At 36.9% G+C, this 23,318-nt stretch overlaps 1 protein-coding gene across 1 annotated transcript in view; it reads left to right on the plus strand.

Moving 5' to 3' along the window:
• Nucleotides 1-10,156: 10,156 nt before the first annotated feature.
• Nucleotides 10,157-23,318, plus strand: part of LOC107288051 (vomeronasal type-2 receptor 1-like) — a 28,248-nt gene continuing 15,086 nt past the window's right edge. The window contains exon 1 of the mRNA XM_015816627.1: nucleotides 10,157-10,419. Within this exon, the coding sequence (XP_015672113.1) occupies nucleotides 10,157-10,419 (263 nt within the window). The remainder of the gene's footprint in view (nucleotides 10,420-23,318) is intronic.

Below are 23,318 nucleotides of genomic sequence, written 5' to 3' on the forward strand. Positions count from 1 at the left end.
GCAAATTACAAATATATTGGGAAATAATTGTGTTTCTAGGCATAATGGGCTGTGAAAATAACTGAGGGACAGGAAGAAGAATTGCAATCTACACAACAATCTGATTTGAAAAATCTGAGTGCAAACGAGGGATTGGAATGGAGAAAGCTCTCAGAAGGGACCCTCCCTAGTTCTCCGGAAAGTAAAGGCAGGGCATAAGAAAAGTTTTCAGTTTCACAAGATTGTTGCCAACCTTTTGAGGTACTCCAGACCATGAAACCAAAATCATAAATACTAGTACTATTTTTATTACAAGATTACAGCAACAAAATCTAGCATTGGGTTTATTCAGAAACCACTGTTAAATAAATGCAGCATGAACTCAGTAAGCTTTGCGAGTACAAACTTCCAGTATAGGTAGGCCTCAACTTATAACCAAACTTGAGCCCAAAATTTCTGTTGCTGATATTTAACAAAGATATTTGTTAAGTGAATTTTGCCCCATTTTATGACCTATCTTGCCACAGTTGTTAGGTGAATCACTGCAATTGTTAAATTAGTAACACGGTTGTTAAGTAAATCTGATTTCCCCGTTGACTTTGTCAGAAGGTTACAAAAGGTGATCACATGACCCCAGAACAGCCCTCATAACAACCAGTTGCCAAGCATCTGAATTTTGATCACATGACCATGGGGATGCTGCAATGGTCGTAAGTGTGAAAAATGGTCATATGTCACTTTTTTAAAAGCTGTTATAATTTCGAAGAGCACTAAATGAACTGTTATAAATCAAGGACTAGCTGTACAGCCAGTTTAGTGGTTAAGGCACCAGGCTAGAAACAGGACTTGTGAGTCTAGTCTCACCTTAGGCATGAAAGCCAGCTATGTGACCTTAAGCCATTCTCTCTCAGTCCAACTCATCTTGGGGTTGTTATGAGGGAAATGGAAGAAGAAAGGAGTATTAGATATGTTTATCACCTTGAGTTATTTATAAAACTAAGGCAAGATAAATTGCTTTGAGTATGTCACATATATTATCCAATAATGCCAAATAATTCAATGATCACTACATCAGTTCTGGATGGTATATTGTAATTTATCCTCAACTGAAAAATACTATTAAAAACATGAGCTTGCACATAAAGTCCCTGAGATTAATGTCTGGCAAGATAGTCTTGTTGTCATGAGGGGAAGCCTGTCATAAATTGCATAATACTTTAATTAAATGTATGCCATGAAGAAACAGGGTTAGCCTTTCTTCTGGTTTATTATTTCAAAAAATAAACCGGAACATTGAATTGAGGTGTCAACTGAATTGCTGATCTGGAGTATTAAATATTTTAGAGTAGTTTTTAAAGTCATTTTGAATTTCACATAGATTCTTTTGGTGTTTGGTTTGGTTAATGAACCTCATCTTTGAAACGGTCACTTCAGCTCTTAATCACTTCCAAATTCATTCTATATAACTTTTTATAGATTGGCTTCATTCTGTCAGTCAACAGTGGGGTGAAGAATCCAAGTAGGCTAATACAGAGAAAAGGCTGCATTTTTGTGTCTCTTTTTGGATGCTATTATCTCTCCTTGAAGCAAATGTAGGAAATAAAAGTTTCTTAAACTATACTGTTTCTTTTTGTTTGTTTTTCTGCATAACTTTAATCTGCTATTTGGGACCAGCTACTGGAGGAAGAAACTATGTGGCTGAATTTAAAGTCTTAAGACCCTAATTCTAGTTCTGACAATGCTTTAGAAGAACTCAGAATCAGCAACATCCTCTTTTGTAGAAATGGGACGAATAAAATTAATAATGGCATTTTGCAGAATTAAAGCTAACTAGCATGCATGATTCCCACAAACATTGTCATGTTGAATAAAGAACTGCTCAGGTTCTTCCTCAACAGATTACAAACTTTAAAAACAACTACAACTGTTTAGATATTGGAGAGAATACCAGGACATCCATCATAATGGCAAGGGAAGAATGTAGGTAATAAACCAGTTGAGGCTTGGAGAATGCTAAAGAGAACTATTGTATACTGCCCAGAGTCACGTTTTATGAGATAGGTGGCTATATAAATTTGATTAATAAATAAAAAGAAACCTGGATCCCTTTCTGCACCTGAATATACAGAATTATAATTGAGTGTTATTTTGGGACATCTGGGGGAATATCAAAACAACCAAGATGGCAGCCCACCTGAGTGCTCAGCGCCTTGCCCAGTTGACAGGCATTACATTTACAATATTTTAGGGGGGGAAAGGACCAGATTTTTAATCACAGTCAATGTTTTGCCTTTTGATATCCATGTAGATGCCCTTTGCTATCTTCAGAATATATGCATAACTGTGTCCTTAAATAGTGCAACAACACTTTTTCTGAATAGAATGATTCCTTCCTTCACCAGTTGCTGCCTCAGCAAATTCCCAAAGTACACTAGATTAGTTATTGAGTAACCTCAGTCTTACAAAGCCACAAGTGAGTTAACTTGTGCTTAGTCCTTTCTTGTTTCCGGTTAGAGATAAGTTGGGATAACTGGTTAAAATAGCCCAGCGGATGGAGAGAGAGCGCTAAATTACTCAGATATAATAAACTCATCTGTTTCTCCTCACACGTAGAACTTCTATATTGTCAAAAGAACTAAAGATAGGATTATAGCTAACTCTGAAGGACACTAAGTCTGATCACATATTATATAAAGCCATGGATTGTTTTATTATGTCTAATTGGATAAACCTGGATTCATGCAATGTGCTGAGTTAAAATCAACCATATTATGACTCAGTATTTTGGATCACCATGTTCCCAAACTAGAATCACATAACTTGTGCTTTCATATTTAGCTTAACTAAAAGCTTGTTAAACAGGTCAAGATTAACTGAATTCACATGTTATGACAAATGCAGCCACATTATTTTTAACACAATGGACTGAAACTTTGAAAAATGAAATCAGATCAGCTGGGCAGGTGATCAATCACACTCACCCAAAGGCTTAATTCTGAATCCTTACTGAAGCAAATCTCACTAACTGATATTTATTTAGGAGTTGTGTCCAGGAATATTCTATCAAAGCTCAGATTTTAAAAAATGAGAAACAAGGAAGTAAGATATAGTTTCATAATCTATAAAAGTCCAGGTATTGATTCTTTAAAGATATATAGGGCTCCCCTGAGTAATTTGTCTTTCCTGCAGCTTTAGATGCTTTACTAAATAATCTATTATTCCCCTTTGTTGAAGTCAATAATTATGTTACTGGCAGATTAAAGCTGTTCAGTGATGAAGGTTTCTAATGAAACTAAAGCATGCTGTAGTCTTTAATAAATCCTTATTAAATAATCTCCTAGTGACAGGAAACATCATAAAATGCTACATAATATCGCTAAATTCTTTGGTTGAAAAAGAAATTGTATAATTAATTATACTCATTTTTGAAAGCAAACTAAATTCAGCTGACTTAGAGAAGACTAAGTCATAACCCTGAGGTCCATGAGTTCCAGTCAAGGTTTTTGCAGACAGGTTGCAATGCTATTTCTTCTTGACTGAACAATGCTTTTTGTATTATTTCATGTCCTTGATGAGATAGAAATGGAGTTCATTTTGATCTGATCTTGACCAGAAACTCTAGCAGACAAATATTATTTAATTTCAATTTTAAACACTCAAACAAATCACAAAACCCAGCTTTATCCATTCTTTTGGAAAAAATGGTGCTTATTAAAATGCAACATAAAGATAAAACAATATCTTTGTATGCCACCCAGAGTTACTGAAATTGAATTGGGTGGCCATATACATTTTCATAAATAAATAAATAAATGGCCAACCCATGAAAATCTTCTTTAAAATGAACAAGAAGGCAGTCTTCACTCTTCTGTGGTTTGCTCTAGTTATCACCTTGAGGTGTTTTATGAAGTTTTAACCCTTTGTATTTTATTTTCACTGATGTTGTTTTCCTGTTTAGCCAACAAATAGTATCTATAAGCCTCCTATCATTGCACTAAGCAAAATAATCTAATGCTATCTGTGATTGAGCCCTTATCAATGCCTTAGCCTTAATGACTTCTATTTGAGGAGCTAGCCAAATCAAGATTTTAAAGTAAGAGATTAAAAAGAGATAATTAAAGATTTTGAAATAGCTTATGACCCTTACGATTTACATAGTGGACAGAATAGATCTACAGTGGCTTTGTTACTGTCCACCAAATATAGTGAACAATAGCAACCACAAATTGTATAGATATCTCTTTCCTCTTTGGAAATGGGTAAGTAGTTGATATATTAGATATCACTTCATTATTCATCCCACTTTTAAAACACTTCTGAGTAAATTATTCTTGAGGGTAAATCTTTGTTCTCTGACACTCTGCCATTGTGAAAATTCATTCTTCATTCCTATGCTAATTTGTAATCTCTTATGAATTCACAAGAGGATCTATTCACTTAGACAAAGAAATATCTGCAGGCGGAAAGACATTTTATCATATAGCTGGGTGTGGCTGTTGGTGCCACTGTCATGAAGTGAGACTGTGGAAAAGACACTCCTTGAAAATAAGACCTAGTGCCTTTTTTGGAGGGGAAAAAAAAAAAAGACCAGGTCTTATTTTTGGGGAAACACGGTAGTTTGCGGCAACCACAGCTATCAGAATTATAAATGCAAAGAGAAATGCTGATATTTTTTTCTCAGAAAGCCCCATTTTATGCAACTGGTTCTCGCTCACATACAATATAGGCATACCAAATCAGTGATCTGTTTTGCAAACCATACTTAATTATGGCTTCTTTTAGCCATAGTTTATTGAGCAAATTACAATTGGTATCATAGAAAACACAAACCTTGTGTTTTATAGTTATGATAGTAAAATATATTAAAACCAGTAAGCCACAATATGAATATAGTTTTGTGAACCAGGTAAATGATAAATGTTCAAGGAAGAGTTTCAACAAACGCTGCAGTAGACTTTCACTGCTTAGGAAGAAATAATAATAACAATAATAGTAAATAATAATAATAATAATAATAATAATAATAATAATAATAATAATAATAATAATAATAATAATAATAATAATAAGTTGGAAGGGACCTTGGAGGTCATCTAGTCCAACCCCCTGCTTAGGAAGGAAACCCTATACCATTTCAGACAAATGGCTGTCCAGTCTCTTCTTAAAAACTTCCAGTGTTGGAGCATTCACCACTTCTGGAGGCAGGTTGTTCCACTGGTTAATTGTTCTCACTGTCAGGAAGTTTCTCCTTAGTTCTAAGTTGCTTCTCTCCTTGATTAGTTTCCATCCACTGCTTCTTGTCCTGCCTTCAGGCACTTTGAAAAATAGCTTGACTCCCTCTTCTTTGTGGCAGCCCCTAAGATATTGGAACACTGCTATCATGTCCCCCCTCGTCCTTCTCTTCATTAAACTAGACATACCCCATTCCAGCAGCCGTTCCTTATATGCTTTAGCCTCCAGTCCCCTAATCATCTTTGTTGCTCTTCTCTGTACTCTTTCTAGAGTCTCAACATCTTTTTTACATCGTGGTGACCAAAACTGGATGCAGTATTCCAAGTGTGGCCTTAACAAGGCATTGTATTAATACTTCACGTGATCTTGATTCTGTCCCCCTGTTAATGCAGCCTAGCACTGTGTTGGCCTTTTTGGCAGCTGCAGCACACTGCTGGCTCATATTTAAGTGATTGTGCACTAGGACTCCGAGGTCCCTCTCACAGTTACTACTATTGAGCAAGGTACCCCCTATACTATACCTGTACATTTGGTTTTTCTTGACTAAATGTAGAACCTTACTTTTTTCAGCATTGAATTTCATTTTATTGGATAGCACCCATTGTTCAAGTCTGTCCAGATCCTTCTGTATCTTAAGCCTGTCTTCTGGAGTGTTGGCTACTCTTGCCAGCTTGGTGTCGTCTGCAAATTTGATGAGTTCCCCATCTATCCCCTCGTCCAAATCGTTGATGAAGATGTTGAAGAGCACTGGGCCCAGAACAGAGCCCTGGGGCACCCCACTACACACTTCCCTCCATGTAGATGCGGTTCCATTGAGGACCACAGGCTGAGTATGGCCGGTCAGCCAGCTACGGATCCATCTGGTGGTGATGCTGTCTAACCCACATTTTTCTATCTTATCGAGTAGTAGGTTGTGATCTACTTTATAAAATGCCTTACTGAAGTCCAAGTAAATTATATCCACAGCATTCCTCTGATCCACTAATTTTGTCACTTGGTCAAAGAATGCAATAAGATTTGTTTGGCATGATCTGTTTTTGACAAACCCATGTTGGCTTTTAGTAATGACTTTGTTTTGCCTCTAGGTGTTCGCTGATTCGTTGTTTGATTATCGTTGCCAGAAAACCTGGCAATCTTGAAAGCAGTATATTTTTTCCTTAATCCCATCTCTCCTCCATCCCATTTTGATTTTATCCTGAAGTTGGGCATTCTGTACTAATTAAATATATCCTCAATTATCTTTCTTGCTTTCTTAGATCTTTATAAACACACTTGCTCTTTTATAAAAGTGCGGATTCATATAAATACGTCACAACTGATGATTTCATCCTAGCTGCTATATTTTAGCTGCAAGCCTTTTGGCATTCCTTACATGAGATCTGAATTAAAAGGAATGATATATGTATGATAGATATGTCCTAAAAGTACAGTAGTCATACACTGAAATCTCCTTATCTTTATGATTTTTACCTGAAAATTTAACTTTCACTTTCCACACATTCAAATTAAAAAAATGGGATCACATTGGCAAAGCTGATGGCAGAAGAGCCATCAATTCCCACACTCATTCTTAATATGTGAAATTAAATATTATTGCATATTCCAGGAAGATCAGATTGGGTGGTCCAGCCAATTGTTTATGCAACAACTTAAAAATAAAACTAGATCAGGACCTAGCACAATGTATATACCTAGTCTAGCTTTTTTCTGCCATCCTAAAAGGATTTTCAAGAATGAAGATTCATAATGATCTTGCAGCAGGTGCCACTGAATTCAATAAAATAGCATAGTCCGAAATCATGAGACTCTTCAAATGTTGCACAATGCAGTGTCATTTAGTAATTCAACCTAGAGACTAATAGGGTGGACAGAAGGCTGAACACAATGTGAGCAGATCCTGTTTCAGAAGAAGTCATTGTCTCTTAGTCTCTTATTGAGCTGATCTGCTTTGGGTTTCTAAGAGAATTCTGATAGAATGCAATATTACATTATGAAGCAATCTGTTGTTTATACTGCTTTCTTGGTGAATTGGTTCAGGTTGTCTATAGGTCCATAGCATCCACATGGGCTAGATTTTGCTGCTTTCTCCCTCTTGTGTCCTCCAGGTGTGCAAGCACTACAGTTCCCAGAATTCATAGCATGGTGACTGGGAATTCTAGGAGCTGCAGTTTTAAGCAAATCTGAAGGGTACTCATCTGGGGAAAAGGGTTATATCCTCTTATCCCATTCCTCTGAAATAGTGTTTTTCAACCTTAGCAACTTTAAGATGTGTGGACTTCAAATCCCAGAATTCTCCAGATGGCATGTTGGTTTGGGAATTCTGGGAGTTGAAGTCCACACATCTTAAAGTTGCCAAGATTGAAAAACATTGCTTTAAAAGAAGTAAAGCAGATAGTAATTCTAAAGAACATTCCTTTCAGGTAGAATCAAAACTATGCTGAGCAATAAGCCCAGGTTTCTGTCTTTGCCAGCTGAATCCCCTGATGCTTTGCTCTGGCTTTTGTAACTCTCTGGGTTCAGGTGTTTCATGTTGCTAAAAGGTAAAGACAAGTAGTGGCAAGTCATACAATGTTTGCATCACTTTTTAAACAAACATTTACCCGAAGGATGCTCGAGTAGCATGGAAGTGCAATACCTTTTCTACCTCACAACAACCCAGCCAGGTAGGTTAGCCTAAGGATTTTTTTTCCTCACAAACACATAACCATTGATTAAAATATAGAACTATCCATTGAAATGTAGAGGAAAAAGCCTCACCTAGCTGATCAGACAGCTGATAAATAAGCTGCCATCAGTTGTGCCTCTAGTAGCAGCAATGAGCAAATGTCCCAACAATCATCAACTTGAAAATTAGACAGAAGATGCAGTTAAAGTTAAAGATGCTGAGCTTGTCAGCTGGAGAGCTGATAGCCAGGGTTCAAGACCTGAGCACTGGGCAATAGGGTGAAGGCCCATTACTTGCCTCTGCCAACCTAGCAGTTTGAAAACAGGCAAATGAAAGTAGATAAATAGCTGCCACTTTGGTGGGAAGGTAAACAGTGTTCCATGTGCCTCAATGTATAGCCATGCTGGCCATATGACCATGGAAATGTCTTCAGACAATTCTGGCTCCCTCAGCCAAGAAACAGAGATAAGCACCATGCCTTAGAGTCCGACACAACCAGACAGGGAAAATGTTTGCCTTAGGTTTCATAGAAACCAAATTTTAGTTTGTGGATGGATTAAAAAATGTGAAGATTCCTGCATCCCTTCACACAGCAAATTTCACGTGTTAACTGCACATTATGGGAAGAAGCATTTTCTTCCAATCATTCAACATCAATTCTACAATCATGAGAAGGAATAAAACATATTTCTGTATGTAATTTCTCCATATCATATTTTTTTTAGAAATGTCAGTCATGTCCCATCTATTCTGATAGGATCATAGAGTTGGAAGGAACAATTAGGCCAGCAGCCCAAGATTTTGCTCTGTGGAAGAATCCATATTAACGCATCCTAGAAAATAAGTAGGTAGCCTCAATTTTGTTAAAATTTAATTGTTACTTTTGGATAATAAATCGTCCCCTGCAGTGAAAGGGGTGGGGGAAGTGAACCAGCAGGCATCTGAGTAATTGAACTATTGAACGGTTCTTTTCCCCCCCTACTGTATTAATCAAATCTGCCTTCCTGTAACTTAAATTTATTACAGTATTCCATGTCCTGCATCTAGAACAACAAGGAACCTTCTCTTGACCTTCTGCAACTTTTTAGCTTTTCGAAAAATGCTGCCAAATCCTCTGCAGTCATCTTTTCTCAAGGCGAAACATATCTAATTCCTTCAATTTCCCTTCTTCAGGCTTAGTGGACTGTCTTCTAATCAACACATCAGTGCCATTCTCTAACATTGTTCCAATTTCTTGGAATTCTGAATATTCTCTTGACATTCAACATTACTCCAGAAAGTGAAGCAAAATGAAATCCAATATCCTATAAAGCATGCCAGTTGAGGAATTCTGGAAATTAGTCCACAAGTCTTAAATTTGCCAAGTTGGACACCCTACTATAAAGAATGGCATGATTGGCTAGAAAACTACAGTCAGAACCCAGCTTTTGGTCCAGCCCCAGCTTCAGACGTTAACTGGGTTACTTGGACCTGGCATTGTACTTCAGTCCATCCCCTAATTCCAGAGGTGAGAGAAAAACAAAAAAGGGAAGCACTGTGTACCCAACTTTGAACTCCTGAATGAAAGGTGAGTTTTAACTTAATAATAAATAGTGCAATACATTGTCATAGACAAATTTATCAATAGCCTTATCCATACTTAAACCAATATATGGCACTAAATGACAGCTACCAAAATACGGATTGAGGCAATCCAGGCATGTAACTTTTGTTGAAGCTTAAGCATTATGAATAAAGGGGAGACAATTGTCTTCATGATAGATGAGACCAAGATGCTGGATTAGTTTATCCATTATTGGATAAATCCATTATTGCTGGATTCTTGACCTTACCAGCAATATTTTTGTGTGATTCCTCAAAAGGATGATATATATAAATTAATGATTATTATATTCCATATTATTAATGATCAACATCCAAACACAAATATTTATATATAAACAACAGAAATCACAATCCATACACACACTTATTTGCAGGAGATCAAAAACACATGATATAGTACAAATGACTTAATTTTGAATAAAATAAAGGACTTTTCTTCCGTACAAAAGAAAAGGGAAACTCTTCTTTACCCGAAAAAGGACAGGGAAGTCAAGAAGTCGGTACTCAGACGTAGAACTGTCGACACGTCGTTTCTTCTTAGTTGAAGAGACAGGAACCTCTTAAGTGGACAAGGAAATATCCGACCGCTCAGTATTTGTACTCTCTCGGAGTATTTTCGGAGACCAAAAATTTTTCAAAACAGCTATTATTTTCTTCCAGCAGCTCGGAGTTAAAATGGCCTGTCGAAAATTGTGGCTATTGTACATAGGATTGTTTCTCTTCATATTGGAGCATGTGCCCACTCCAGGAAAAGCAGATTCAGATCCTCCAAAGAAGCCGGAGGAAGAATGCCGACTGCTGGGGAAATTTGATTTACGTGGCTATGTAGAAGCTGAGGAAGCCATGCACGTTATAGGAGGCATGTTTCCAATACATTTCAGGACCATCCTTGAGGACGATCCAACAAGTACGCCTCCAAATTCACCAAAATGTGAGGGGTAAGCTACTTCTTTTGTTACTATTGTTTGGGGAAAATAGTTATATCAGACAAGGAGTGTTGTTCTCAGATAGAAATCACAGCAGTTTGTTGTCACAGCTAAGACAAATAATGGTGCTTAAGAGAACTGAGGAAGGCTGGGCTGCTGTAGAAGTTGAGGAGGTCCTAGGCAACAAAACCCCCCCCCAGTCATGTAACGTTTCATACATTTTTGGGTACTCCATCCCTTTACCAGTAGTCATATGGTCTGAATTCTTGGTGGTCTTCTATTTTCTCAGTACATCCCATATCTCTTAAAACCCTCTTCTTTCTTACAATTTCCCAAATAGGATCACATATTTTGACTTTCTTTTTGCTAACAGTTAAAAGGTGGTTGGGTTGATGGTGGAGAAGGAAGAAGGAAAAGGGGAGCCTCATGCATGCAAGACACTGGACCTGCATCCAGTAGTCCATCCACTTAGAAGAGGCACAGAGAGAGTTTTCAGATGTACAGTAGATACTTGTTTCCTTGGTCCTGTTATCCTCTCTCTTCAGGGAGATTTGGAACAAAGTTTCCTGAACCCAACTCTTGGTGTTGGTATCATGGGGCACCAGGCAAGGTCTACTTCAAACACTACCTTTGAATGCCCCCAAGGTATTCTTCATCTCATTTCCAAGTAAGAGTGAGGCAACCTTAAGTGAAGGTTCATTCTCCGACCTTGTGGGTTGGTTTCTGAACATTTCGTTACCAGGCTAGATAACATCTTCAGCAGAGTTTAGGGGATTTCGGTATTCTTCTGTTTATAAGAGTTTCAAGTGTGGGGAGTCAAGTGAGGGTCTGTGATAGGTCTTGTGATGGATCAGGTGCGAGTCATCAGTGAGTCTTGTGATGGTTGTTGTGATGGGCAGGTTACATCAGGTAAGGGTCATTGGGAGGTGAACTGCTGGTGGGAGAGGGGGCTTGCATGGGTTGGTTGAGGGTCTGTGCTGTCTCTGGGTTGGTTGTGCTGTTGATTTGGATTCTGAGGAGTTCGTAGGCTGGTTGTAGGTCAGTCACAAAAATCATCATAGACCCTCACTTGACACACCCACACCTGAAACCCTTAAAAAAAGAAGAACACTGACATCCCCTAAACTCTGCTGAAGATGTTATCTAGCCTGGTAACGAAATGTTCAGAAACCAACCCACAAGCTCAGAGAACAAACCTTCATTCTCATCCTACACCCGAGCTACAGATATTCACCACTATTGCAAACCTTAAGTTGTATTTAGCTGTTCTGATCTTAATGTGATCAGCTGTGATTTTCCTTTTTATACCAATAATGTTCAAAAGTAATCTCAGGATTTGTAAAACCATTATGCTTTGTCATCCGTAACTTGGAGGGAAGTTAATGACTTTAGTATTTTGAAATAGAGTGTTATAAACAGGTTAGGGACCAAAAATAAACAGGTTAGGGACCAAAAATTAGGAAAGCAAATTTCATACTGATATAATTTTAGGATGACTGAAAGAGGGAAGGAATGTTTCAACTCTGCAGTGGGGAAAAGATAAAAGAAACATCATTGGAAGAGATGTTTTGCTTTTCTGATAAAGCCCACCGACACTCCTGAATATACTATACCAAAATTTAATGAGAGCCAAGTTTATATAAGTGACTTATGAAAGACTAGATAATATTCAAATGGCATAGAAACAACTATAGACCAACATTTGCCATAGAAAACAATGCAATTTGATTGAGATCACTAGAATGACTTGTGCTGATGTGCTTATAGGAACCATTAATGGGGAAAAAATAGACTCCTTTACCTATAGGATAGGAATGGGTTACTAGAGTTCCCAGGCCTGCTTGGAATCCCCCAAACTACTTTTGTGGCTCCCAGGGATGTTTGCAATGCAGGAACCAGGAGGTCAAAAAGGTACAGACATGCAATGTCATCTTGACATTTTTTTATATATATATTCCCACTTCCCCACAGGTGCCCCAGATGGCTATCCCTCAACTGCACTGCTGAATTTCAGTGGCATGTTTGCTAAAACCTGGCAGCTTGTGGTTTCTCCACATTTTGAGATTAAAATAGCTTTAACAATGTTTATAAAGGGAAACTTGGCCCTGATTCACTTTGCGTCTCCCAAAGTATTAAATATGACCTCTGTATATCAAATATTGTCCAACCAGATATAAAGTTTCTCTCTCTCTCTCTCTCTCTCTCTCTCTCTCTCTCTCTCTCTCTCTCTCTCTNTGTGTGTGTGTGTGTGTGTGTGTGTGTTAAGAAAGATAACCCTGCTTTGAAGTGACATGGTCTGTCCAGAATACCCATAATTTCACTGCACAACACTAGCCAGCATATTCAAGTTTTTCATAAGTGAAAAGATTCACTAAATTGCAAAAGTAAAAGTTGAACTTTCTAAAACTTCGTCTGCCTTCCAAGAACCTGGTTAACCATAGTTGTAATAGCTAACAAATAAAGAATTATAACTGGGCATGCCCACAATTTATCTACCAAAGTTTATTTAAATTTATTATATCTCAGCATAGAAAGGATAAGAACCAACTTTTCCTAAACATTCTCCGAGGAGCCCAATAGTTCCTAGATATTTTTTTCCAGTTAATAGTTTTGAAGTCAGAAAAAACATCTAACATTCCTTTAACCCCCAAGCCACTGATTACGCAGTGTAAGAGTCTATGGTTCATTTATTCCAAATTTCTTATATATTGTCCCATTTTTATTTTGTCTTATTTTTATCATCATTTTGTAATTTTTTGTGATAATAAATTAATAACTTCGTCCCTGTAAAGTACTTCTGTAATAGACTCAAGGCCCCTGGAATTTCAGAGGCCACGAGCGTATTGAGTCAAACAATGTATACATGTATGTATATTTCAGCTGTATGTATTGCCATTTAGCCTTTGAAGTAAATTACACTCCTTTTGTAAAATCTCAAACATTTTAAAGTTATCATTATGTAAGACTTAGTTATGTATAATTATCTCACTGTGAGCCCATGTTTTCCAAATAAAAAAGTAATACCAGCCATTTTTAAATAAAAATTGCTCCACAATTCAGTTTCTCATGAAAACAAAGAATCAACTTGAATTTTTTGCCCAATAAGATCCAGATATGTCTGACAGCCTTTGGTGCTGGAAAAGTAATCAAATTCCTACTGATATACAAGTTAGAACCAAGAACTTGCTGTTAAATAGTAACTTTAAAATTAATCTAACAATGGTCACTAATCAACTTAATTTCCATTCCTGTGCACAGTTGAGGTGAACAAATAAGCCCAAAGTTATCAGGAGAATTAAAAGTGATATCTCCATAATTTCAGTTAAGAAATTAATTTCATGTTTGTCTTAATAGCCATACCAAGGGTTCTAATACCAAATTAAGCAGTAGAGAAGATAAGTGATATCCTTGATTGTTCTGTGTTATATTCTGATTGAAAATGAAATAATTCCACAAGCAATTACATGAACACAAGGATTAAGCTAATAAATTGATGGTGGTTGCCTTTAGAGCTTTTCATGGCTTGAGGCCAAGTTACTGATGGGACCGTCTCCCCCCACTGGTGACTATCCATAGTGTTAGATCCAGCTGGAGAGGCATGCACCAGGTCTTGTCTGTGAGAAAATGTCATGGAGTGGGACTCAAGAAAAAAGCCTTTCTGCCTTCCTACCTGTCTTCTGGAATATCATCTCCCCTGGAATTAGACTTGTCCCGGACCTACTGGTCTTTTACAAGACATTACAAATCTGGGTTAGCCATCTAATCTGGGATCCTAATAGTGTGGGTAAGCCTGTTTCATGATTTGAATGTGGAACATTGTGACTGCTATTGGCAGTTACTCTATGCTATCTTTTTTAAAAAAAAAAAAAGATTGTTGTTTTATTTTGTTTTATTTTGTTAGTAATCATTAGCCACCAAAGACATGTATATGAGATGGGTGGCTATATAAACTTATTATATTACATTGTAGGATCCTTAATAGCTTTAAAAACTTTCTCTGCACCTTAAGAGAACAGGTAAAATTGATAACTGAACCAATTACCAAGGGAGATAGGGAGGTCTTCCTCACTATAGCCCCGATAGCACAGTGGTTGGATGCAGAATTGCAGGCTAACTCAGCCGACTGCCAGCAGTTCAATCCTGACTGACTCAGAGTTGACTCAGCCTTCTATCTTTCTGAGGTTGGTAAAATGAGGACCTAGATTGTTGGGGGCAATAGGCTGACTCTGTAAACTGCTTAGTGGGGGCGGAGTGGGGGTACTTAGAAAGTTAAAATTAAGAATGCAAACTACAGAATTGGATCTGATGGCTTAAGTGACTCATTCCAACCCTATGAGTGGATTCCTATGGTATATTTAATTCAAATAAAAAAATTAGTGGCTGCATTCCAGTAGAGCAGAATATATGTAGCACAGGGTTAGTTGAGTTCATAGTAAATTAGTTTTTATTTTCTGTGTTTGATTTGTCCATTTCCATGAAAACATGTACAGTTTTGCAGTACTTTAACAGGGGGAACTAACCCTCCTCCTTTATCTGGACTTGCGATTGAAAGGTTCTTGGTGCTCTCTGAGCTTGGTTGTTTTCTTGCAGATGTTTCATTACCCAAACTAAGTGACATCATCATCAAGGACCCCTCATTTCAACCCTGATCTAAAAAGAGCCATGGTGGCACAGTGGTTAGAATGCAATATTGCAGGCTAACTCACTGCTCACTACAGGAGTTTGATTCTGAGAGGTTTAAGGCTGACTCAGCCTTCTGTCCTTCTGAGGTGGGTAAAATGAGGAAGCAGATTGTTGGGGACAATTTGCTGACTCTGTAAACCATTTAGAGAGGGCTGTAAAGCTCTATGAAGCAGTATATAAGTTTATTTTCCTTGGGGGTGGGGAGACTTGAGATCAGCTATAGGATGAGAAACAATGGTTGGAAACTGATCAAAGAGAGAAGCAACCTGGAATTAAGGAGAAACTTCCTGATAGTGAGGACAATCAATCAGTGGAACAGCTTACCCCCAGAAATCGTGGGAGCTCCATCACTGGAGATTTTCAAGAAGAGACTAGACATTCACCTGTCTGAGATTGTATAGGTTCTCCTGCTTAAGCAGGGAGCTGGACTAGAAGACCTCCAAGGTCCCTTCCAGTTCTATTCTATTCTATTCTATTCTATTCTATTCTATTCTATTCTATTCTATTCTTTTCCCTGCAGGTGGAGTTAGTGCTCCATCTGGTCCACAGACTTGATAAACCAAGGTAAATAAGCCAGGCTTGTTGATAATGCTCAATATAGACAATTCAACCATGTGATTTGCCATAGGCCAAAAGCAGATCATGAGACACACTGAAACAGTGTGGCTGAAAGTGGAAAAGACTAAGCAAACACCACATGCTCTTTGCCTGTCTCAGATGCCTAAGTGTCAATAACCAATGCTATTTATAATGATGATAGAATATTTATATAATCTTCACATGACTTCAAAGATGGAGATAAATCTTCTAGTAACTGCAATCATGGAGAACTGTGGGGATTACCAGTAGATCCACTGTTTATCCAGCCTCAGAAAATTGCACCTTGAAAGTTGACATGAAGTAAAAATAGTAATAAAGCAGCTGAAAAATCACAAAGCACCTGGAATGGCTGGAATAACAGCTGAGGAATTCAAAATTGATGAAGATCAACTAGACCACAGGTGTCAAACTCGCCACGTCACATGACGTGTTGCGACGTATCGCGACTCTTTTTGCATTGCCAGCAATGGGGTGGGTGTGGCTTGGGTATGATGAAACCAGCCTGTGAGCTGGCAGTTTGACACCTCTGAACTAGACTCAGTGACTAATTCATTGCTATGACTCACTTAATGCTCAGAGAAGAGCCCTTCTGTATAAACATGAGCAATTGTCACTGTTTTGATTAAATAATTCTCAAGTTTTGATGAAAGTTAATAGTTACTGAGACATAAACTTTCTAGCTATGATTGGGAACAGGCAACTAGAAAATAGAGTTGTTTCTACCCAAGCTGTGACCAAATTTTCACCAGCAGACAATCCATGGAAAAGAGAACCAAGAAAATAAACAGTTATTGTATTCACTGACTTTTGAAGAGCGTTTAATAGTTTATACTGGCCTGCTTTATGAAATGCACAGTAAATTTTAGGTCTATTACTAGAAACCCCGCTGATGCTATAATGAAGAAAGGTTTTGGTGACAGACATGGAGTATAGTTAACTGGATAATGTAATTAGATTTATTGAGTGAAGCTAACTTAAACATCCACAGTTGCCTTCAAGTTCTTTTACTGTCTTATTTAGTATCTAGTTGGTTACTGTGAGGAGCAGGATATACAGCATCATATGAACCTGGCTAGTCTACCTGGCCAATCTTATTTTCATCCGCAGGATATAGCATTCTCAAGTACTCTATTAAGCTGAATTTTTTTGATTAATAATGAAATATTCTTAACCAAAGATCATAACAAATCAACTTTGAGACTTCTACTTGCAAAGGCAGTTAGGGCTGACAGTTTCATCTTGAGAGATTGAACTACTTGCTTTCTTTACTTACTAGGGGGTGTCAAATTAGCCACATAGCACTGTCTGCAATTCCTTCGGCATTCTTCTAACATTTGCAGAACTGCAAAAATATACATACACATTTTTTTAAGAAAAAGATTTCTCAGAACAATGTTTTGATAGCACTGTTTTCATGCAATATTTTTTACAAGTAGTATCTTTGATTGCCTTAGAAGAAATCCTGGTGTAGTTGTAACCTGCTGGCAAGTTTAAAGTCTAACAATCCTCCTGTTTTGAAGTGACTTAGATATACTTTATATGCAAGTTATTCCAGTATATGTCTCATAGATGAATGGTTCTGTCCTCTAATTTACATTTGAAGGGTTTTTTCCTCCCATTTTTACAGACATGTGATAATAATCAAGCAACTATTACAAATAATGTAAAAATGATATATCATCCCATATATCAGCATGATAGCACACATACAGAATAAGGAAGTGATCTCAATCTGTTTAAGAAACTTGCTTTGTGTAAAGGAAGTCTTACAAATTTAGGAATTATGTGTAAATCACCATTCTAATTGTATAAGGGTGTTGAGCAGCTCATGGCAGTTGTGGGTTTCTAATATTGCCTTTTTTAGTTTTAATAACCCATAAACTATTTTTCATAAATAGGCTGAATACTTTGTTTGGTTCAGAACTAGGAAAAATAAACAATTGCTCTCAGTATTCTAAAATAGTTTTGATTTATAACAAGCCTTGCATCTGTGTCTCTAGTTCTGACATCAAAAATCTAATTCTACTCTCAAGCTTCTACAAATCTCCAGATTCTTCCTTGTTCTGTCAAACTGATTTACAAGCCCTGTTGTCTTCCTTTCTCCAATCTTCCTTTCATACAACCAATTGATTTTTGGCTTTAAAACATCTTATATATGGATGCAATTGATACAAACCACGTGGATGAAAACAGACATTCAATAGAACTTCTAGAAGAGACTAGAGGAAGCACACATATATGGGTAGAGGAAGACCATACAAGTTTCAAGCACAACCTTCTTAGTGCTTGGTCTACTAGGCTTTGCTTATTCAAGCAAACAGGAATCCAAAGAAAAACTCCCCAGAACCAGGCACAATTTATCTTAACTTCATTGTCTTTTGGAGTTTCTAGCAGCTTGGACTGCTAGCTAATCACAGGTTATAGAGTAAGCAAAAAGTATGTTGATTGGGACCAATGCTATTCACCCCTAGCATTCTCTTCTCTGATGCTGAATTACCATTTTCAAAGTCAACATTTTTTTCTTTGCCTTGTACTTTCTTGCTGATTTCTAAATTCAAATGTTCATCACCTAATAAAGTCAATTATATGCCTGGCTTACGTGGAACACAAGTTTAATATTAGGACCACTGATTTTCTGTGAAAATGTTGCAAGATGCAATTTTTGCAATCACAGAAAGTAGGGTAGCTGCTAAAATATTCACAACATCCTTGAGAAATGACAATGACAAATGGGAGCTGTAGGTGAAAAATAATGGAGGACTCCATGTTGTCTATTTTGATTGAGAGATCCCACATGGAGGTATTCCTTCTATTACAAGCATGCTATTCGTCAAGGTGAACAGAGATCAGTTCTGTTTCCACAACATTAATATACATGGATTTGAACCAGTGCAAATAATCTAGATCATCTCTGACTGTTTTGGGACACTTCTTTTTCCCTTTTTTCAAAAGTAGGTTATAAATTAGGGCTTAGTAATAAGATCTCATTTCAATTAATCTAATTCAATATAGCTGTCCACTGTAGAAAATTCTGGATGGTTTACAAAACCCAGAAGCAGTAAACAATTAAACCTGCAAATACAAGCTGCCCAGAACTAGAACAATGAACAATACAAAAAAATAAGAAATAAATCTGAAGCTTGCCCAATGAGTCACATCCATATGAGCCTAGAAACAGAACTGGGTTTTAAGAGATTTCCAAAACCTCAGAAGAGTGGGTACTGTCCAAATATCTGGGAGATGCCTTCCCAAAGGTGAAGTCAAAGAACCATTTCTTTGGCAAATTGCAATTCCTCAACTTATCTTTCCTTCCTTGATTAATATCTTGTCTAGCATTAGAGACCATCATACTAATAAATTGTTAAAAAATTTTGTAAAAAAATATGGTAAAGTAAAGATTGTATTTTGCACTCCTAATGTTAATTTTTGAAAGGGTCCTTCCACTTTAGTTTAGCATGGCTTATACATGCTCTATGCACAGTTTGTTCTCCAGGCAAAGAGCTGATGTCAAGGAGATCAGTCCACATCAGAACTGGTTGGAAAACAACATATTAAGGTTTTTCTGAAATCCAATCACATTCCCTATCTGCAAGTTACTCTTCAAAACTATTTATGCAATTCAGTAATTCATGACTATAGATAATTACAGCATCTACTTTACCTCCAGATGAAAACTTCACATTTTTTAGAACCAATTCTTGACTTGTGTACTTTTATGATGTTGGCTAGCTTTTTGTGGGCCCTAATAATAATAATAATAAAGTTGGAAGGGACCTTGGAGGTCATCGAGTCCAACCCCCTGCCCAGGCAGGAACCCTACACCATTTCAGACAAACGGCTGTCCAGTCTCTTCTTAAAAACTTCCAGCCCTGCTTTAGTTTCTTAGAAATTGGGGTGGGGGGGTGAGATGGGGAAGTTGCATCACTACTGTGAGGAACATGTGAACAAAAGTTTTATCTTTTACCTCACTCCGTTTTCCAGATCCTGGATTAAGATTTATCTCATTTCCATCACTAGAGCTTCACTTGTTCCTGATGTTTCCTGCTTAAATTGAACAAAATATAAGTCCCATTCCCTCCAGGTGCCACAGTCATACAAATGTTCCAGCTTTCAAAAGGTCCTCATTGCTACTTATTCATTTTAGTAGTCCGCAGTGGATTTTATATATAAAAATGATGGTGTTTTTCATATCAGCTCAGAATTCTTTAGCTTCAGTCAGCCAGCTGCACTGGAAATACAGTATGAGCTGGGCTTGTGTACTTTGTACTACGGTAATTTGTTTATTTTATATGAAGTAGACGTGAGGAGATTTTCGTTACTGCAAGACAAGAGGTGTTTGTGGGCATTTGTTAGGTGAAAATGCCCTAAGAAAACATCAATGGAAGCATTACAACATAATACTAGAATAATTATATTGGTTTTTTTTTTTAAAAAAACTTATATTTTTAACAGCTTTCCCAAATTTGAATTTCATTTTCCACCACTGCCCAAAGTTTTTTAATTAAAGGTATAAATGTGATCTGCTCTCCCCCCTCCACGCTCAGAATTTTTTCACTTTGTGTTATCCTGAGAAGTACAGGATAGCAGGCAATCCACAAATAATTGTGCTTTAAATAATGAAAGGCTCTCGCAAATTCATTTTATTTTTAACACTCATGATAATCTGGCTGGAAAGAATATCACATCTTGAAATATATTGCCAGACACATACATTCTCCAGGAAAAAATAAATAAATCTCTGTCTGGGTGTGTGAGCCTTTCCACTGAGATAATACTGGCAGTACATTTACTCTTTGTTTATTCATTTACTCTTTATTTACTTTGAAGTTCTTTTATTGCTACAATAATAGGAACTTGAGCTGTGGTTGCAATATTTTATTTGTGAAAAATATTAAAAAACAGTACTCTATATTTATGTTATATTCTGATTGGTAATTGCTAGAGTTTCATTTTTTTCTGTCAGTGAACAGCAACAAATATGTGTATTGTTCAGAGTTGGACACTTTGAATGAACTTTGACATTTCACATGAGACTTTCCCTTGTACTTATTGTACATGCTTTAATTTCCAAGCAAGAGTTCAGCTTTCTAGTTTCAAAGTACAAAATACAGACTTCTCATTCCCAGTTTGGTCTAATCTAGCAGAGCAGTTGTTATGGCATTTAAGAGACTGGTTTATTGATTTGTATTCTACTGTTTCTCTGGAGATGAAGCCATCATAGTAGCCCTCAAGAGTTTTGCTATGCCTCCTCACTTATCACTTATCACCTCCAAATATTTTCATTAGTATTTTTTGCTTTACAATCCAAACCAAAATGCAGTTTAGACTAATACTTCATCACATTCTACCTTCAGTTTCTTAGTTTTCTTTCCACCAAGTAGGCGTTTACCTAGACTACTTTTGAGAATTTGTGCTTGGGATACTTCCTCAAACTGATAACCATCAAACAAAATAAACCAAACATTATTTGCAAGACTAGCCTGATTGTTATATAGGCTAACTCTGCAGTCATCACAACTTTTCTAAGGCAGTAAACATTTATGCATTTGAACAACATTGGAGAAAGCAGATTTATGTATTAAAAAAAATACAGAAGGCTGTACAGATATTAGTAGGGTCGATCATCTCAAAGAGAACAAACAAACATGTCCGACCTATATGGGAAGGAACCTGCAGGAAAGTTAAGCATCTATGTATAATGTTAGGATTTGCCCAGTTCCTCTGATCTTTTTCCTTATCAAAATAAAAAAGCCCAGGAAGGAAAATGTATACAGAATCCCAATTCATTTATGATACTGTGTATATGAATGAAGACACTACAGGTAATCCTTGTCTTACAATCATTTGTTTAGTGATCATTTGACCAACTATTTCAGTTACAACAGCACTGAAAAAAATTGACTTACAATCGATCCTTGACATCACAAAATTCCCACAGTCACATGATCAAAATCTGGTTGCTTAGCAACCAGCATGTATTTACAACAATTGCAGTATTGACTGCCGTTTGTGACCTTCCCAAAAAGCTTCTGGCAAGCCAGGTCAATGGGGGAAGATGGATTTGCTTAACAACCATCTGACTCACTTAATAACTGCCGTGATTTAATTAACCTCCATAGCAAAAAAGGTTGTAGAATTGCCTGTGACTCACTTAGCAACTGCCTTGCTTAGCAATGGAAATTCTGGTCCTAATTGTGGTTGTAAATCAAGGACTATCTGTATGATTTTTCCAAAATAGATTATTCAGCTTATTAATATTTGAAAATGTCAAATCAATTCCAATTAACAAAAAAAATAGAAACCATTTAAAAGCACCTGGGTTTCAGATTGTGTAACAATCTGCATTTTCCAGTCTTATTGTAAACTATTAAAAATATATCAGGTGGCAAATTAAATTGACTATATATTTCCAAAGATTTATGTATGCTTTTTGCTTCTAGTTAAATTTATTCATTTATATGATATCTCAAAATGTTTGCCTCTCCTTGCTAGAGTAGCTGAGCTTCCAGAAGTGGGACATTTTTTTACAAGGTGTTTTTGCCTCTTGTTTTCTTAATCAAGACTTATGGAATTGTAAATTATAAGTCTGGGCAGGATTATTTTATGAAATCACTCAGCCAGCTTTCCTACCTAAGGACTTATACTCTCCTAGTTTCTAGGCCAACATCTTAACCATTACATCAAACTGGTTCTGATGATGATGGTGGTGGTGATGATAGCACTATCAGCAATAGTACTGATACTTAATTTATATGTCACTAATTCCATTAAATTAATGGTGGCATACAAACAGCAACTTTAAATATCCATGGTACAATATAGGCATATGAAACATCTCCTAATGATAGTAATACCGAGGAGGTGATTGGGGAAATAATAGTGATGATGTTTATAATGTTTATAATTATTTTCTGTCACAATTTTGGCCTTTTCTTCCATCACAGCTATACCAATTTCTGGTAATGCATCCCAATAATTTTAAAAGTGGACTGTGGATTTGACAATGTGACTTAATGCTGTGCATTCTCATGTCAACAGCAGAAAAATATCCCTCACTCTTTTTGAGCCTGACCTGAAAACCTCTTTATGAGAGGTGCAAAGAGCAACAGCACAGTTAAGTTTCCTTTGTGTTTTCCTTAATTAGAAAGAAACCATAATCTAAGATTAATTACCTTCCTGGGTTTTTAAGCTGTGGGAGGGTAGAGGCAGAAAGACAAAGCACATGCTACCAGCTGATACGACATTAGAGGAGAAAAGCCCTGCCACGTTTCTTGTAAGAGGACCACTTTTTTCCCAACCCCACCCATCCTATTTAAGCATTTTTGTATGCTAATTTATATGCAGAGACCCAAATGTGGAGTTTAATATAATGAAATTAAATAAAACTGAGGACATCTCTGCATATGACCAGAATGCTTGTTTCTTCATTTGCATTTTTTATTGTTTTTCCTGTTAATCAGCAGCTTAAAGCTCCTCCTGCTCTGTTTTTGTTAATGTAATTTAAATTGAACCTGGACTAGATAGCTCTTCAGATAGCAGATGCCTTCCAAGAGAAGAGCATAGCCCACAATAACTATAGCCACATCATCATTATTTCTTCTCCTTCTCCTTCTCCTTCTCCTTCTCCT

Source organism: Protobothrops mucrosquamatus, unplaced genomic scaffold (genome assembly GCF_001527695.2).
Source record: "Protobothrops mucrosquamatus isolate PMUCROS unplaced genomic scaffold, P.Mucros_1.0 scaffold470, whole genome shotgun sequence".
NCBI classification, from domain to species: domain Eukaryota; kingdom Metazoa; phylum Chordata; class Lepidosauria; order Squamata; family Viperidae; genus Protobothrops; species Protobothrops mucrosquamatus.